The following is an 18,335-nucleotide window of genomic DNA, read 5'->3' on the forward strand; positions in this document are numbered from 1 at the left end:
TTACCTTTTGGCAAAGTGACACAGGTCTCTGACTTCCTTAATGCAGAGTCCAAAACAGGCAGTTCTCTGTCAGGAAGCAAACACAGCTCAACATTGCAACAGACTCTGAAAACAATCTACTTCTCTTTAAATCCTATACAGCACTGGCTTTTTAACGTGTTTTTGGTCAGTGGTGGGGCTTGAACTCTGGGCCTGGGCGCTGTCCTTGAGCTCAAGACTAGTGCTCTACCACTTTGAGCCACAGTGCCACTTCCAGATTTCTGGTGCTTCACTGGAGAGAAGAGTCTCTCTGACTTTCCTACCAGGGCTGGCTTTGAACCGTGACCCTCAGATCTCAGCCTCCTGAGTAGCTAGGATTACAGATGTGAGCCACGGCAATGCCCAGCTTCATAGGCTCATCTGTAATAGATTATCTTATGGTTTGATAGAAAGCTTCTGGCCAGGACCAGGAGTTTGGCCTAGCATGCACAAAAACCAGGGTTCGATTCCTCGGTACTACATACATAGAAAAAAGCCGGAAGTGGTGCTGAGGCTCAAGTGGTAGAGCTCTAGCCTTGAGAAACAGTGCTCAGGCCCTGAAACCAAGCCCAGGACTGGCAAAAAAAAAAAAAAAGAAAGAAAAAGAAAAGCGTCTGGCTAAAAAAGGCTCAGGTTTGGAAGAATTGGTCCTCAGCTGCTACAGCCAATCACTGAGAGGTGATTGGAGCATGATAGCTCAGATTTAATGAATGAATGAATCCACTGATGAATTCATAATCTGACCTCATCATGGAGGGGGTGGTAAATTAGAAAGTGAGGTGTTAAGTAGGTCACTTGTGGCTCACGCTTGTATTCCTAGCTACTCAGGAGGCTGAGATCTGAGGATCAAGGTTCAAAGCCAGCCCAGCACAAAAGGACCTTAGACTCTTATCTCCAATGAACCTCTAGTAAATGGGAAGTGGGGCTTGGCTCAGGATAGGGTGGTAGCCTTGAGCTCTTGCTCAGGGACAACGCCCAGGCAGAGTTCAAGCTCCATGACCCACAAAAAACCAAAAAACAAAAAAACTCATGAAGAATGCCAGACTCCAGTACTGAAGTTTGACCCTGGAAAAAATGACCTTTTGATGTTTTCCTTTTTCACATCTTAATATAGGCACATTACCACCTACCTCAGCTGAAAATGTAGTTCTTATTTTTGCATTTAGTACACACACACAAAATCTGAGGAAAAGCTCTAAGCATAAACTTAAATCATGTACCACTTAATCTTAGTGGGAAGTTTCATTTTTTTTCTTTTGAAGTCTGCTTATAAGATGTTTGAGAATTATAACTTGGAAATATAAATAAAAGCTTGAAGAATTATAGAAGTTGAGCAAAATGGGATATTAAATGAATTTCATACCAACCAGAATAGATTAAATTCCTAAGCAAGATCGTTACTACTTGGCTCCATTAAAGTTATGTTTGGCAAAGTAGTCCTAAGGGGGAAGGGGTAAAATGAACATTTAAAATAATCACTTTCACTGAGGGGCAGTGCCCAGGCCTTAAGTTTGAGCCCCACAACTGACAAAAAGAAAAAAGAAAAAAGAAAGAAAATGGGTTAAAATACATAGTAATAAGCTTTGTAACTTGGCTAAAAGTTTATCAGCATGTTTATAATAATGAACATATGACAACAATCCCAAGTAACATTTGAAAAAAGTAGTCTCAACTCCCCCATTCCACCCTATCCCATTGTGGGGCTTTAATGCTGGGCCGGGGTGCTGTCTCTGAGCTTTTAAACCTCAAGGCTAGTGCTCTACCACTTGAGCCACAGTGCCAATTCCAATTTTTCTGGTGGTTTACTGGAAGTAAGAGTCTCATGGACTTTAGTGCTGGCCTGGATTTGAACCTCAATCCTCAGATCTCAGTCTCCTGAGTAGCAAGGATTACAGGCATAAGCCACCAGTGCCAAGCAGTAGTCTAATTTTAAAGGCCATTCTACAAGTTATCTGGATTTTTAATGCTATTTTTCTCTATTATATACACACGTATATGTATATAAATATGTATCCATATGTATGTCTATATCCTTTTTGTTGCTGTTGGTTTTTATCAGTCCTGGAACTTGAACTCTGGGCCTAGGCATTGTCCCTGAGCTCTTCAGCTCAAGGCTATCGCTCTACCCCTTGAGCCATAGTGCCATTTCTGGTTTTCTGGTGGTATGTTGGAGATAAGAGTGGACTTTAGTTCCCAGACTGACTTTCGACCATAATCCTCAGATCTCAGCCTCCTGAGTAGCTAGGATTAGAGGTGTGAGCCACTGTGCCTGGCATATTTCTGGCTTCAGTAATGTACTTGCTATTATAAGCACATGTAATAAATAATTAGATTAAAAATAAGAGCTTTAATAATAGCTAGGTAAATGAGTGGGGTTTTTTTTTGTTTTTTTTTTTTTCCCCAGTCCTGGGACTAGAACTCAGGGCTTGGGCAGTGTCCTTGAGCTTTCTCAAGGCTAACACTCAAACCACAGCACTGCTTGTAGCTTTTTCTGTGTACATGGTACTGAGGAATTAATCCCAGGGCTTTGTACATACTAGGCAAGCACTCTACCACTAGGCCACACTCCTGGCCCTGAGTGATTCTGAACTTAAAAGTTACAGAGTGATTCTGAAACCTCAACAATCTCCTCCAAAAGACACACCTACCTCGGATCACTTGGTTTTCTCTCTGGAATTTCCACGTGCTTGGTGTCTGATGACTGGTGTTCTTCAGCAATTTTGGATTCCTGGCTTATTTTGGGGACCTCGGAAGCAAATGAGAGATCTCCTTCATTGGAGACTCCAAACAGATCTGGATCATCTTGAATGACATCAATTAAGAGGACATCGTCTTCGTACGCTTTCAAAATATCCGGAAAGCCCACTTTGTCTGAAATGCTCTTGGTCATTTTCCTACCACTAACTGTGGTGGCCATTGGCTCGAAGGTCACTTGTTTCTTAGAGCAGAACGAACTAGCCTCTCTACACCCAGGATCACAAGAAAAGGTGTTCTTTTCCATTGTGAGAGAAACTGGCTCCTTAGAAGGAACAATACTGCCTGCTTCCGAGATGTGCTTAGATGGTTTGTGATTATCCCCTTTCTTTGGGAAATTTGGAGGAATACTACAAGAATTCTTATTGTAGAACAAGTTAGGGCAAGCTGGTCCTGGAGCCAGGCTTGTTGGTGTGCTCAAACATGGAGGTCCTGAAGTTACTGTGGAGACATTTTCTTTACTCCTATTCAGTCTTGGCTCTGACCCAGGCAGATTTTCCAGTAGTTCAAGGGGACTGTAAGCCTCTCTCTCTGAAGTCTTGGCACTAACCTCTTTTCTTTTTCCTCTCTTATTCTTTAGTAAAGGAATTTTAAAATTGCTCAGCCGTCCTGTGTTTAGGATTTTCACCAGATCTGGAATCACCAGTGTCTGTTTGGCAAGGCAGGCTTTTCTATGAAAGCTTTTGCTGGTAGAATGACTACTTTCCTGGCTCTCTTGGGAAGGGCAAGTCACAGTCGATTTTGTTAAATTTCCTCTCTCCTTTTTCTTGCTTCCTGTGGAACTCTGAGTCCCATTAGTTACCTGAGGGTCTTCGGTTGTGCTAGAAACCACCTCTGACCCATTTCTGCCACTTGGTTCCTCTGACTTGATCTTTTTATCAGCAATCACAGGGTCCTTGATAACTGTCAGAGAAGCTTCTACTGATGGAGCCCAAGCCAAGCAATTTAAAGGAGTATCTGACTTTCCTTTACTGGAGGGCTCTGTGCTGTTTTCTATGGAAGAACTTTCTACCAATCCTTTGGAGTTGGTGGAAGGAGTCTGGTTTGGGTGGTGTGTAAGGGAATTATTTTGCCTACCACTCTCCACAAACTCAGAAAGGGAACTATCCAGTTCTGGGAAAGAAGCTGTTTTCCAACAATAGGCAGACGTTCTGGCACAAGAATAATAAGGCCAAATTCTTCTGCCAGCCATGGGGACAGTTCGTTGACAGCTTGTCTTTGATTCTTCGGTGTCAGATCTCTTATCATCCCAGGAAGGTCTCTTTTCAGTTCGATGGTAGTCAGTAGGTAATTTCACTGTGGAGCTTGTCCCTGACTTAAAACATGCTTCTGCCTCCATTTTTTTACTACCTAAGGAATCTGACACGTGCTTTTCTTCTTTTGAAGAAAGGGGTTCAAGGGTTCCCTGAAATACAACAGTTATGGGATGTCTGGGACTTTTGGGTTTTTTTTCTCCTGTTTCTGGGAGATTTAGTGTATGACCTCCTACAGAGTGTGTGTTATGGTTTATTTTCTTCAAAACTTTGCAAGAAGCCTTTTTCAATTCGGTGATTTCTGCTTCTTTCCTCTCCATATTGAGATTTTCTTGTAAGACCAACTCAGACTTGTTATACACCTTACAGATATTTGTGTCAAGAGCTGTCTGTTCTTTTTCGGACAATTTCATCTTTTTCCGGGGTCTTTTCCCAACATTACTCTCCTCTGTGGCATGTTTATTTTTTTCACTTTGATGGCAGGAAAGTAAGCCATTATTTTTACTTTGGTACAAATCGTTTTCTTCAAGCAATAACTTATTAACCCCTGTGAGATTCTCTGCCATGTGTGAGAGTTTAGGAATACAATCTGCATCATTCTTTTCTGTAAGACTCCTAAGATTTTCTTTCTTTAACTTGGAGGAATTTTTTGCTACATGTACATATCCATTGTCACATTTATGTGTAAGGTCATCTCCATTGTGATGGGAGAAACTATTAAAATCATGTAGCTTTAAAACAGAACTATTTTCTATTCCTGGTGACAAGCTGTTACAAGAATTTTTTGCAGTATTCATGTACAGATCATCCTGGAATCCAACCTTCATATTTTCTGTGGACTCATTTTCAGGTATTGTAAGAGGTGGGTTTTCTAAACTTTTATTTTTTTTAATTCGAATCTTTCTTTTAATACCTTCTATTAAACCATCCTTAGCCACAGGCTCGAAGATAGTCATACCTTCCAATTCACTGCACTCCACTGTTTGTGAAGATTCAGAACTGGTTAATAATGGTTCTTTTTTGACCAGCTCTACTCCTGTCTGTGGATCATCACTTGAGGCTTCAGTAACTTTTGCTTTTCCCTTGGCTGAATCAAACAACAAAATACACCAGAAATCATTTTATTTGAGGGAGGAAAACAACAAATCATTTAAAATTTAGAGAAAAAAAAAATCATGAAGACATCTGTTTTTATTTTCCCTTAGTGAAAAAGAAGACATCATTTGAAGTAAAAGATATCATGAAGGATGAAGGAATCCTCCCCCCCCAAAAAAAACCACCTATAGAAATTCAGGGAAAAAAAAGGAGCTGAAAAAATCCTTAGTGCCACCATCATTTCACACTAGTTGAAATGGACTAGTACGAATTACTTAGGGGAGTAAAAAAAAAGAAAAAAGAGGGAGGAAGCTAGAAAAGGTGAGGAGGTAGCAGTAAAAGGAGGAGAGAGAGGAAGGTCAGAATGTCAGGGGGGGAAATCAAGGGAGGGAAGGGAGAGGAAGGGGGAGGGGGAGAAAGGGGGAGGGGAAAGAAAGGAGGAGAAGATGGGGAGCGTGGAGGGGGGGGGGAAATGGAGAAGCAAAAGAGGAAGGGAAGGGAAGAGGAGGGGGGAGGGAGAGAGGGGAGGGAGGAAGGAAGGGGGAGAGAGGAGTCTCAGAGCTGACTGGCTCAGGCTGGCTTCCTGCCTCTGCTTCTCAAGCGCTGTGATTACAGGAGTGCCTCGTCATACCTGATGAGTCCCAAATGAAAAGAGCGGTTTTTAGGGAATCGAAAATCCTGTCCACCCTGCCTCCTAATCCAACAGGTGCACTGAATTCTCCATGCATACTGGAGGTGGTGGAGGAGGAGGAGGAGGGGGAAGAGGGGGAGAAGAGGGAGGGGAAGGGAGAGGGGAGGAAGAGGGGGAGAGGAGGAAGAGGGGAGGGGGAGGAGGGGGAGGGATAAGGGGGAGGGATAAGGGGGAGGGGGAGCAGGGGGAGGAAGAAGGGGGGAGACGGGGAGGTCTGAGGCCTTGCCTTCCCCGCCCCCTCCCCTACCGTGTCTTCCAGGCTCCGCATCCTGCAGGCCTCCTCCTCCTCCGGAGTCGGGCAGGCCCCCGGGCCCCTCCTCACCGGGCTGGCGGTGCTCCCGGTCCACCTCCTCACCCGCACAGGTCCAGGCCCCCATCTTCCTCCTGGCTTTGCTCCACTCGCGTGCCCGGGCCTCGGGGCTGCGGCTGCCCACCGCACCGCCGCCGCCACCACCACCACCGCCAGGCCCCGAAGCCAGCCTCCGGCTACCACCGCGCTTCTTCGCACCTCGGGCCTCCCCTTCACGCCCAGGGGCGGCGGCGGGGCCCGGAGGTGGCAGCGGCCGCATCCGCGGGGCTCTCCACGGGCCCGCAGGTGCGCTCCGCACAGCACCCAACCTGCTTCCGCCGCCGCGGCCACGCCCACCGCCGGAAGCGGAAGTGGGGCTGGCGGCCGGCCCGCCCGGGAGGGCGTCACCGGAAGTCCCGCCCTACACCGGAAGGCCTACCACCATGTGCGAGATCTCCTGGGCCAGCGCCTTCCTGGGAGGAGGCCTTGGCTGTGCGAACCCTCCATGGGCTTGTCGTGAGTGAGTAGCACTACGCCACAGCTTCTAGAAGCTTCCTGGCACCTTCTCCCCGCTGGTGTGCCTTGGTGTGTGTGGTATGTGTGTGGATGAGCCAGGATTGGGGCTTGAACTCAGGGCTTTGAGCTCTTGCCTTGGCTTTTTCACTCAAGGTCCAGCGCTCCTCCCCATTGATTTCCACCTCCACATTTGTTTGTTTGTTTTTTTGCTTTTCATTTTGGCTGGTTAACCTTAGAGAAGAGCCTCATGGACGTTCCTGTCCGACCTGGCTTTGAACTGCCATCCTCAGATCTCAGACTCCTTGAGGAACTACTGGGATTACAGGTGTGAGTTACCTGGGTTGGTTAGCTGGGTTCCTCGGGTTGCTTTCCAATTTTCCTTCCTGATAATGTTGTGCCCAAAGTTCCCAATCCCCCCAAAAGACCACCAGAGTCCCAAGACCAATGCAAGCAACCAAGAGCCGTTTATTAGCAAGCTCGAGCTTAGTCCTCTGCACCTTAGAAACTGGCGACGCTTAGAGGCCCTGAGTACAGAATTAGCACAGCTTTTATAGTACAGAATAAACAAGTTTTAGTTTTCACTTTCACAGCCTCATGTTTTAGTTACCTTTTACACAGAGACATTTCACAGTTTCTTATCTGTGCTGATGTTATGGCTTCCCACAGAACTTTAGTTTTAGGTGTCCTTGCTAGCTGTGGAACACAGCTGCAGTCCTAGAGATTACCTTTGAATGTCCTTGCTAGCTGTCTGAGTAAACAACTGATGGAGCATTTTACAGTTCTGAGAAGAAACAGGGGATTTTTCAGACTTGACTTCTGCAGGATGGAGGCTGTTCTATCAAGATGGATTCAGTCTAGTTACATTTAACTTAGCTACTGCTCCTCAATATGTTCAGCCAGATATCCTAGAGACACTGCTTAGCTCGCTTTTCCTCTCCAGGTGGTTTCCCCTGCTGGAGTTGGGAAGCTATGTCAGTATCACTTAAGTTTTCATCATCAAATGAATCTTTTAAGCCAGATATCATCAGCCCGCCACCCCTCCCAACACACACCCTACTGTCTGTTGAACAGGAATTCAATCAAGGAGATACAGAGATGCCACAATTTCAGAGATCCTGGAAATCAACTGGCAAGCTGGCAGCTGCAGGTGGACTCTTGTCACAAAGACCTGTAGCCCCAGAGGTAGCACATCGCTTTGGAAGACAAAAAGCCACATGTTGGTAGGAAAACCTGTGTGACTCTTGTTTCCAATTAACCACAAAAAGCTAAACGTAGAGCTCTGGCTCAAGTGGTCAAATGCTAACATTGACCACAAAACCTCAAGGATAGAGATCAGGCCCAGAGTTCAAGCCCCAAACTGGCAAAAAAAAGAAGAAAGAAAGGAAGGAAGAAAGGAAAAGGAATTTACTAGACAGATTGCTGGTGGTTTACGATTCCCAGCTGCACAGGAGGCTGAGATCTGAGGATCATGCTTTGAAGCCAAAAGTCTGGAAGATTCTTATCTCCAGTTGATCACCAAAAAGCCAGAAGTGAAACTGTGGTTCAAATGGTAGAGCACTATCCTTGAGTTGGGGCTGTGAGAGTGGCCTAATGGTAGAGTGCTTGCCTAACATGCATGAAGACCCAGGTTCAGTTCCCTGGTACCACATGCATAGAAAAAGCCAGAAGTGGAGCTATGACTCAAGTGTTAGAGCTCTAAGCCTTGATAAAGCCCAAGGACAGTGCTGAGGCCCTGAGTTCAAGCCCCAGGACTGGCAAAAAGAAAAAAAAAAATCTCAGGGATAACGTCCAGGTCCTCTGAGTTTAAGGCCTAGGACCAACACCAAGAAAAAGCAAAGACAAAGGAGAGTCACTGGGGGATTTGGATGTGGGGGTGATGTGATTTTTCTCATATTGTGAATTCGAAACTAGAACATTGTAGCTGTCAGCAGAAAATGGGTAAAGGAAATGACCTTTCTCTGGCCCCGAAGGTTGTTGAAAATTGTGTGGTATTGGGTATTTCAAAGGCATGCACAGCTGCACACACACACACTTCAAGAATGTGACAAGATCTCTCTTTATGTAGCCCCGGGCTGGCCTAGAACTCATAATCCTCCTATCTCAGCCTCTCTGGTGCTAAGATTATAAGCGTGTACTAACCCACTCAGCCCTGTTTAGCTGTGCTTATACATTGAAAGCTACAAATTCTTGGAAAATATGTTTGCAATTTTTTTTTGGTTTATTTTTATTTTGTCGGCTGTGGGGCTTGAACTCTGGGCCTGGTCGCTGTCCCTAAGCTCTTCAGCTCAAGGCAATTGTTCTGCCACTTGAGCCACAGCACCACTTCCAGTGTTCTGGATGTTTAATTGGAGTCTCATGGGCTTTCCTGCCCGGGCTGACTTTGAACCACGATCCTCAGACCACAGATTCCTGAGTAGCTAGGATGACAGGTCTGAGCCACCAGCATATTGCTTTTAAAAAGCCCTGCTAGGGCTGGGAACATGGTCTAGTGGTAGAGCACTTCCCTCTAGCATTCACCAAATCCTGGGTTCGATTCCTCAGTAACACATGCATTGAAAAAAAAAAGCCAGAAATGGTGCTGTGGTTCAAGTAGTAGAGCTCTAACCTTGAGAAAACCTGAGGACAGTGCTCAGGCCCTGAGTTCATGCCCCAGAACTGGAAAAAAAAATAGATAATTCTTGTCCTTAGTTTGAAAGAGTGAGGGGGAAAGGTTTGGGTTTTTTAGTGGGTTTTTTTTTCTGTTAGATATACATGTGTATATATATATATATATATATATATATATATTGTTGTTGTTGTTGTTGTTCTTTTTTGGCCAGTCTTGGGGCTTGAACTCAAGGCCTGGACACTGTCCTTGGGCTTTCTCAAGGCTAATACTCTACCACTTGAGCCACAGCACTACTTCTGACTTTTCTATGAATGTGGTACTGAGGAATTGAACCCTGGTCTTCATGCATGCTAGGCCACCAGGCCACAATCCTGGCCTGTTTTGTAAGATATTTTTTGTTTGTTTTTAAGCCAGCTCTGGCAAGTTTTATTAAAGAAAAATTATGCACTGTTTACTTTTGTCCAGTTTGTTCTGGCACGATCCAGAATCACCTCTAGTATTTCCCGTATGCGGTGCCCAGTTCAATATTATTGCCAACTGTAGTGAAGGACACCACTTTTGGCCAACATAGCGCAGTATTCTATTTCAGATTTCCTCAAGGCTGGGCAATTGTTGGTGAGAATGACTAATTTCCCTTTGCCCTGTCTGATCATCTTCAGAATCTGCTTGTACCCTAGCCCATACTTTTCTCTTTTTATAACAAGTTGGAATCTAGAGTTGATCGACTCTAGAGACTTTTTCGTCTTCTTGGCTGCTACCATCTTCCTGCCTTAGGTATGAGAGGGTTCCCAACCGAAAGTAGCTGACAAGACAGCCGGGTGGAGAAAAAGGAGTATTAGATGTTTTTTAAAAGTTAAATTGCTCCTTGCAACATGAAGACTTTGTATTTTACGTTACTACTCCTTAGCTGGCCACTGGTGGCTCACGCCTGTCATCCTAGTTACTCAGGAGACTGAGATCTGAGGATCCCAGTTCAAAGCCAGCCTGGTCAGGAAAGTCTTTGAGACTCTCATTTCTCATGAACCATCAGAAAACCAGAAGTGGTGCTGTGGCTCAAAGTAGTAGAGCACCACAGTGCCCAGGCTCTGAGTTCAAACTCCAGCTCCAGATGGATAGATAAAATGCTGGTAATGGGCTGGTAATATAGCCTTTGGTAGAGTGCTTGCCTAGCATGCACAAAAGCCTTGGGTTCGGTTCCTTGGTTCCATATACAAAGAGCCAGAAGTGGTCATGTGGCTCAAGTGGTAGAGCTCTAGCCTTGAGAAAGCCCAAGGACAGGGGCCGGGAGTTTGGCCTAGTGGTTAAAGTGCTCGCCTAGCATGCACGAAGACCCGGGTTCGATTCCTCGATACCACATACATAGAAAAAAAAGCCGGAAATGGTGCTGAGGCTCAAGTGGTAGAGCTCTAACCTTGAGAAAGTCCAAGGACAGTGCTCAGGCCCTGAGCTCAAGCCCAGGACTAGCAAAAAAAAAAAAAAAAAAGCCCAAGGACAGTGCTCAGCCTGAGTTCAAGACCCAGACTGGCAAAAAAGAAAGAAAAAAAAAACTGCTGGAAATCAAAGCAAAACAAAGTCATACAGTAAGTGGAAACTTAGGTTGGTCCTGGATTTACAGAGCAGTAGCTCTTCCTTTCTTTTCTCCCCATCTCCCTTTGGGGAAAGTTTACATTCATGTAATTCTGTGAAATACAGAACCCAATATGTCTGCCTGGTAACGTGTGTCCCGTGTGACTTCCACGACCTCTTCCTGGCCTGGACTATGCAACAGTGCAGTCACACCCACCCACTCACACTTACCACGCTCGTGTCCTGCCATGACTCCATGTCACCAGCTGTGGGAGGGAGAGAGACCTCAGGAGAAGAGCCACTGCCAACTGTCACCTCAGGCTGTGTCACCAGGCAGACAGGACTTCTCAGGACTTAATGACCCCTCCTCACTCCCGAAAGCCCCTGCTCCCATACCAAGAGAAGAGAATGTTCTGGGAACCTGCCACGGGCCTGGTTCCCAAGTAACTTCTCCATCCCCACCCCAGCCCACGTTTCTTTTTTTTGCCCGATCATGTGGTTGTCTGTTTACTTTTCTCTTCGTAGTCCCCTTTTTTATTATTAAAAAAAATATTTATTTGATCTTTATGCCAATACTGGGGCTTGATGAATTCAGGGCTTCATGTATATAAATTTGCTTTTATCATTTAAAGCTGACTGGCGCTCTGCCACTCGAGCCACACCTCCATTTCCAGCTTTTGTTTTTGCTCATGGGACTTGAACTCAGGTCCTAGGTGCTGTCCCTAAACTCTTTTAGCTCAACGCTAGTGTTCTACCACTTTGAGCCACAGCTGCACTTCTGGATTTTTTTGTTTATTTGTTTTCTGTTTGTTTGCTTGTTTTGTGCTCAAGGCCTGAGCACTGTCCTTGGGTTTTCCTCAAGGATAGGTACTCTACCACTTGGGTCACAGCACCACTTCTGTTTTTTGTTTTGTTTTTGCCAGTTGTAGGGCTTGAACTCGGGCCTGAGCACTATCCTTGGACTTTTCTCAAGGCTAGAGCTGTACCACAGCACCACTTCTGCCTTTTTTTTCTATGTATGTGGTACCCAGGAATGGAACCCAGGTCTTTGTGCATGCTAGGCAAACACTCTACCACTAGGCCAAACTCCTGGCCCCTCACTTCTGTTTTTTGAGTGTTTCACTGGAGATGAGTCTCATGGACTTTCCTGCCGGCCTGGTTTCGAACCGTGATCCTCAGATCTCAGCCTCCTGAATAGCTAGGATAACAGGTAGGGCCCACCAGTGCCCAGCCTCTTTTCCTTCCTTCCTTCCTTCCTTCCTTCCTTCCTTCCTTCCTTCCTTCCTTCCTTCCTTTTCTCCTTTCTTCCTTCCTTTCTTCTTCTCCTTCCTTCTTCCCTTTTTTGTCTCAGACCAGGTATTGTATTATATTTATTTACTTATTTATTTATTATTTTTGCCAATCCTGGGCCTTGAACTCAGGGCCTGGGCACTGTCCTTGAGCTTTCTCAAGGCTAGAGCTCTACCACTTGAGCCTCAGCACCACTTCTGGCTTTTCTGAATATGTGGTACCAGGAAATCGAACCCAGAACTTCATGCACACGAGGCAAGCACTCTACCACTAGGCCACGCTCCCGGCCTTGAGACCAAGTCTTGACCTCCATACCCGAGGCTTCCCCTCACTGCCTAGCGCTCTTCTAACTTAGTCAGGCCTCCAAACCAGGACACAGTTACTCCCACAAATTGTCAGCCCTGTTTCCTCTACCAGTTTCCCACCAAAGTGGGGACCCATGGGGGACCCCACTTCTCAACCAGAACGCCCACTGGCTCTCAAGACCCTGCAATAGCCAGGTGTGGTGGCTCAACGCGTTATCCTAGCTACTCAGGAGGCTGAGATCTGAGAATCATTAATTCCAACCAAGCCAGGAAAGCTCACGAAACTCTAATCTCTAATAAAGTATCCCCCACCCAAGAAAAGAAAGTTAGAAAGCACAGAGGCCCTGAGTTCAAAACCCAGGACTGGCACACACACACACACACACACACACACACAAAACCCCATTTTACACCAGTCTCTACCTACCGGTCATCAAGCAAGCTCCTGGGGCCTATCCTAATTCAGGAAGTGAGCTTTGGCCAAAACTGGGCGGAGGTGTGTGGGGGGAGGGGGATCAGAGCTGGGAGGCATTCATCTTGAATGCTTGGTCTCAGATGGCAGAGCAGACTGGCTGTATGTCAACACCTGACGTCACTCCCCTCCCCTCCTATCTTTCCCAGCAGCAGTGACTGAACACCCCCTTATCTACGGGGGGGGGGGGAGAGAGTCAGGAGGGAGGGACACTGTCCCCACAAACCACAAGGGAAATCCTAGGCGGGGTGTCCAGGCAGAAAAGGGGAGGGGCAAGGAACTTCTCAGTTGGTCTCAGAGGCTTAAAAAAAAAAAAAGACTCCACTGGGGGATGGGAGAGTGGGTGGCTGAGATCCTGTCACCCCCAGGAAAGCAGAGGCACTGGGAAATCTTGGGGGAACTCCCCCCAGTCTCGTGCTAGGTTCCTACATGCTCTCGGATAGTTGAGCCAACAGTCTGGGTTCAGCTTTCCAGTGGTGAGTCAGCTTTGGGCTTCCGTGGGGATTGTCTGTCAGTCTGTCTGCGTCTATCTGTCTGTTTTTCCTGGTTGGTTTCATTTTAGCAAACATTTACTTACTGACCTTGAAGAGGAGAGGAACTTGCCAGACACCGGACACCTGATCGGAGGGTGAGACGACTTGTTAAACTTGTAGACATTATTATTATTATTATTAGTTTAATGGAGACTGTGATCTTCTGGGTTCTGTCTGATGGAATGTTTCACTAGACCCGTGTTCCCAGGGTGAGAATTAAGGGGGAGACCTTGTCACCCCTTCTTTACTGCCTGTGACATAATGTGAAGTCACTCTTCTCTGGGGAAGTAGCACCTGTTCAAGTAATGTTTATTTTCCGATAGGGGTGTGTGCCTGGTGGTAGGGAGAAGGAGGCAGTACTGGTAGCTTATATCTGCAATCCCAGCTACTCAGGAGGTTGAGGTCCGAGGATAGAGGTTCCAGAGCAATCCAGGGGCAAGAAAGTCCTTTGAGATTCTTATTTGTAATTAGCCAGCAAAAAGCCAGAAGTGGAGGTGTGGGCTTAAGTGACAGGGCACTAGCCTTGGGGGAAAAAACTAAGGAGCAGTGTCCTGAGTTCAAGCATCCGTACTGGGAGACACACACACAGCACACACAAATATACAAAAGGGGGGAAAAGGTTTATTTTCAGGCTTCTAAGATGCAGCAGCTCTATTCTGGTTACAATTAGGCATCAGAGAAGATGGGGATATGGCTCAAGTGACAGAGCATTTTTCTAGGCAAGCACAAGGTCCCTAGTTCAAATCTTAGTACCATCAAGAAATAAAACATGAACCAGGAGTTTGTCCTAGTGGTAGAATGCTTGCCTAGCATGCACAAAGATGGGGGTTCTATTCCTCAGTACTACATACATAGAAAAAAGTTGGTAGTAGCTGGGCACGGTGGCTCACGCCTGCAATCCTAGTTACTCAGGAGGCTGAAATCTGAGGATCAAGGTTCAAAGCCAGCCCCGGCACTAAAGAATGTGACTCTTATCTCCAATTAATCCCTAGAAAACGGGAAGTAGGGCTGTGGCTCAAGGGGTAGGGTGGTAGCCTTGAGCTGAAGAGCTCAGGGACAGCACCCAGGCCAGAGTTCAAGCCCCCATGACCCACAAAAAAAAAGAAAAAAGAAAGAAAAGAAAAAAGTCCGTAGTGGTGCTGTGGCTCCACTGGTAGAATTCTAGCCTTGAGAAAGCCCAAGGACAGTGCTCAGACCCTGAGTTCCAGGCCCAGGACTGACAAAATAAATAAGTAAATAAAAAGTTAGGCCATCAGTGGCTCACACCTGAAATCCTAGCTACTCAGGAAGCTGAGATCTGAGGATCACAGTTCAAAGTCAGCTTGGGCAGGAAAAAAAAATCCATGAGATTCTTATCTCCAATATGTCACCAAAAAGCCAGAAGTGGAGCTGTGACACAAATGGTTGAGCCAGCCTTGAATGCAAGAGTTTAAAAGACAGAGTCCTTCCTTGCTGTGAAGTACTGGCACAAAAATATAATGCTATTATTATTATTATTAAATTATTAGTATACCACATAATCATATATATGGTGTATTCTATTATTTATTGTAATTATTATGCAATTATATATGTATTTTGCCAATCCTGGGGCTTGAACTTGGGGCTTGGCTACTGTCTTTGAGTTTGAGTCACAGTACCACTTCTGGCCTTTTCTGTGTATGTGGTACTGAGGAATGGAACTCAGAGCTTCACGCATGCTAGGTGAGCACTCTATCATTAGGCCATACTATTGGCCCCATAATTATACAATATAGAATATGGTATATAATATATAAACTGTATATAATATATAATTCTATAACATTATACAATATTATAAGCTAAATTGTGTGCTTATATTATAATTAATTATAACTATAATATATAATAATTGTAGATTATATAATAATATAATCTATAATAATTGTAAATTATATAGTTACAATATTATTATAGATTATACAGTTATATTATAGGTTTATATATTATCATATATAATATATAATTGCTATATATTAGTTTATATAGTATATATTATATTATTACATAATAAATATATAATATAGGATTCTATAATAGTATATTATAATAAATAATATAATATTTATTATTAAATGGTATAATAGTTATTAATATATTATTTATAAAATAATATAAATAATAGGCTATTGTATAATAATATTATCATTGCTAAGAAACTGAGCTTTAGTAAAGGGAAAATGTGACCCTGAGAATCCAATTCTGTTTCTTTTCTTCCTTTTTTTTTTTTTTTTTTTTTTTTGTGGGTCATGGGCCTTGAACTTGACCTGGACACTGTCCCTGAGCTCTTCAGCTCAAGGCTACTGCCTTACCCATGAGCCAAGCCCCACTTCCCATTTTCTAGAGGTTAATTGGAGATAAGAATTTCAGGTCCTTTTGTGCCCTGGCTGGCTTTGAACCTTGATCCTCAGATCTCAGCCTCCTGAGTAGCTAGGATTACAGGTGAGAGCCACTGCCCCCAACTCTTTCTTTCTTTCTTTCTTTCTTTCTTTCTTTCTTTCTTTCTTTCTTTCTTTCTTTCTTTTTTTGCCAGTCCTGGGCTTGAGCTCAGGGCCTGAGCACTGTCCTTGGACTTTCTCAAGGCTAGAGCTCTACCACTTGAGCCTCAGCACCACTTCCAGCTTTTTCTCTATATGTGGTACCAAGGAATCGAACCCGGGTCTTCGTGCATGCTAGGCAAGCACTTTAACCACTAAGCCAAATTCCTGACCCCTCTTTTTCTTTTTCTTTTTTTTTTTTTGCCAGTCTTGGAGACTTGAGCTCAGGGCCTGAGCACTGTCCTTGGGTTTTCTCAAGGCTAGAGCTCTGCCACTTGAGCCACAGCACCACTTCTGGCTTTTTCTATGTATATGGTACCGAGCAATTGAATCGGTCTTCATGCTAGGCAAGCACTCTACCACTAGGCCAAAGTCCAGGCCCTCTTTTTTTTTTTTTTTCTCTTTGCTGGTTCTTTTCTGGAGCTTGAGCTCAAGGCCTGGGCAACTGTCCCTGAGCTTTTGTGCTCCAGGCTGGCACTCTACCACTTGAGCTACAATTCCCCTTCCAGCTTTTACTGTTGGTACTTGTTTTTGATCGTTAATGGGAGATAAGCGTCTCAGGGACTTTCCTGCCCAGGTTGGCTTTGAACCACCAACCTCTGATCTCAACTTCCTGAGTAAGTAGGATGATGGGACAATGAGCTCCTGGATCAAACCCATCTTTTTCCTTGTTTCTCCTCTGGGATAATACAGCTGTCACTTCTCCCTGGGGAAGTCTGAAGATGGCAGATTACACTGTGGCACCGGAAGACGAGTATGATGTCCTCATTCAGGATGAGATGGACAATGAGACTGTCCACGCAGGGTCATGTGACACGTACCCCACCAGCATCCTTACAGCCCAGCAAACCACCTGGATTTTCTCCAGCATATGCGCAGTGGGTCTCCTGGACAATATCTTTATTGCGTTTCTCCTGGTGAAATATAAAGCATTCCAACATCTGGGGCCCATCTATTTTCTACATTTCGCCATATCTAATTTCTGCTTCTTACTCCCCCTGCCCATCTGGGCTCATCTGATCTCACATCCGACCCACGGGAAAGAGCTCATGTGTAAAATTCTCACCGGCTGTCACTCTGTGGCTCTGTACGGCAAAATCTTTTTCATAATCCTGTTACTCCTGCAACAATATCAGGCATTTTCCCATGTGGCGTGGCTGTCACCAGGCCTGGAAACCAGGGCTGGTAAATTGATTACCAGTATCCTAGCTTGGGGATTGGCAATTGTGCTAAATTTGCCTGAATTTGCCTTTTATACGCCGCCTCTGGAGAGTCACCGATTCACATGTGATTGGTATCGAACTCCCTTTTTTCCACCAGCCGCTGACGCCTCCTGGAACTATTTCCTGACTTTGAAGATGAACATTTTCACTTTGGTTTTCCCACTGATGGTTTGGCTCTTTTGTGGCATACGGATTAGGCGCACGTTAACCTGTGGGGCCTGGAAAAGTGATCTTTCCCGGCTGCTTTTCATCTTAATGTTCATTTTCCTTCTCTTGTGGACTCCCTACAATGTCATGCTTCTGTCTGCTCTGCAACCTCTAGCTGCCGGGCTGCAGGATTGTGAGAAAAGACAAAAGCTGGAAACTGGTATCCAGGTCACCAGAATCACTGCTATCACCCACTGTGGCGTCAGTGCAATCTTTTCCTTGCTTATGAACATAGGGTTTAGGAGCCATGCCTGCAAGCTGAATTCCAGCTGTGACAGTTACACCCTGGAATCCGGGAATCAAAACATGGCTGCCTCCAGTTCCTCAAGACAGTACCGGGACCATACCACTCAAATATAACTGAAAGTTAGCTGGGTGTGATGGCTCATGCCTGTCATCCTAGCTACTCAGGAGGCTGAGATCTGAGGATCAAGGTTCAAAGCCAGCCTGGGTACTAAAGATCGTGAGACTCTTATTTCCAATGAACCATCAGAAAACTGAAAGTGGTGCTGTGGCTCAAAGGGTAGGGCACTAGCCGAGAGCTGAAGAGTTCAGGGACAGCACCCAGGCCCCAAGTTCAAACCCCAGGACACACACACACACACACACACACAAACACACACACATACACACACACACACATACACATATACATGTACATATATATGTATATATGTATATGAATATATACGTACGTATTTTGTATATATACATATGTATATGAATGAGAGCTTTTGTCAAAGGTGGGACAGATAAACGTGGGTATGGTATCTGCTCTCTCTTTGTGTGGTTTTATGTGAATGGGAGGTGGGAACACACACTCCACAATAAAATAAGCTTCATAAGGACAGACATCCAGCGATCATTCTTATTTTTTATTTCTTTGCAAGTGACAGCAGGAAATCGAGTGGACCTATGGCTAGGCAGAGTTCACCCATGACAGAGGGGTACAGGATC

At 45.1% G+C, this 18,335-nt stretch overlaps 2 protein-coding genes across 2 annotated transcripts in view; one reads left to right on the forward strand and one right to left on the reverse strand.

Moving 5' to 3' along the window:
• Topaz1 (testis and ovary specific TOPAZ 1) overlaps positions 1-6,390 on the reverse strand; it is a 31,076-nt gene extending 24,686 nt beyond the window's left edge. The window contains exons 1-3 of the mRNA XM_090323200.1: positions 6,059-6,390; positions 2,667-5,118; positions 5-66 (exon numbers count right to left, since the gene is read on the reverse strand). Of these exons, the coding sequence (XP_090179326.1) occupies positions 5-66; positions 2,667-5,118; positions 6,059-6,380 (2,836 nt within the window). The 5' untranslated portion in view covers positions 6,381-6,390. The remainder of the gene's footprint in view (positions 1-4; positions 67-2,666; positions 5,119-6,058) is intronic.
• Positions 6,391-13,062: 6,672 nt separating this feature from the next.
• On the forward strand, positions 13,063-18,241 carry Ccrl2 (C-C motif chemokine receptor like 2). The gene is made up of 2 exons (XM_090323572.1): positions 13,063-13,333; positions 16,642-18,241. The coding sequence occupies exon 2, from the start codon at positions 16,671-16,673 to the stop codon at positions 17,736-17,738; it is 1,068 nt and encodes a 355-aa protein (XP_090179698.1). The 5' UTR covers positions 13,063-13,333; positions 16,642-16,670; the 3' UTR covers positions 17,739-18,241.
• Positions 18,242-18,335: the final 94 nt, after the last annotated feature.

Source organism: Megascapheus bottae, chromosome 32 (genome assembly GCF_031878675.1).
Source record: "Megascapheus bottae isolate mThoBot1 chromosome 32, mThoBot2.hap1, whole genome shotgun sequence".
NCBI classification, from domain to species: domain Eukaryota; kingdom Metazoa; phylum Chordata; class Mammalia; order Rodentia; family Geomyidae; genus Megascapheus; species Megascapheus bottae.

What these genes read in the sequence shown, in the direction of transcription:
- Ccrl2 (XM_090323572.1), top strand. Translation starts at nt 16,671, where the DNA reads ATGGCAGATTACACTGTGGCACCGGAAGACGAGTATGATGTCCTCATT.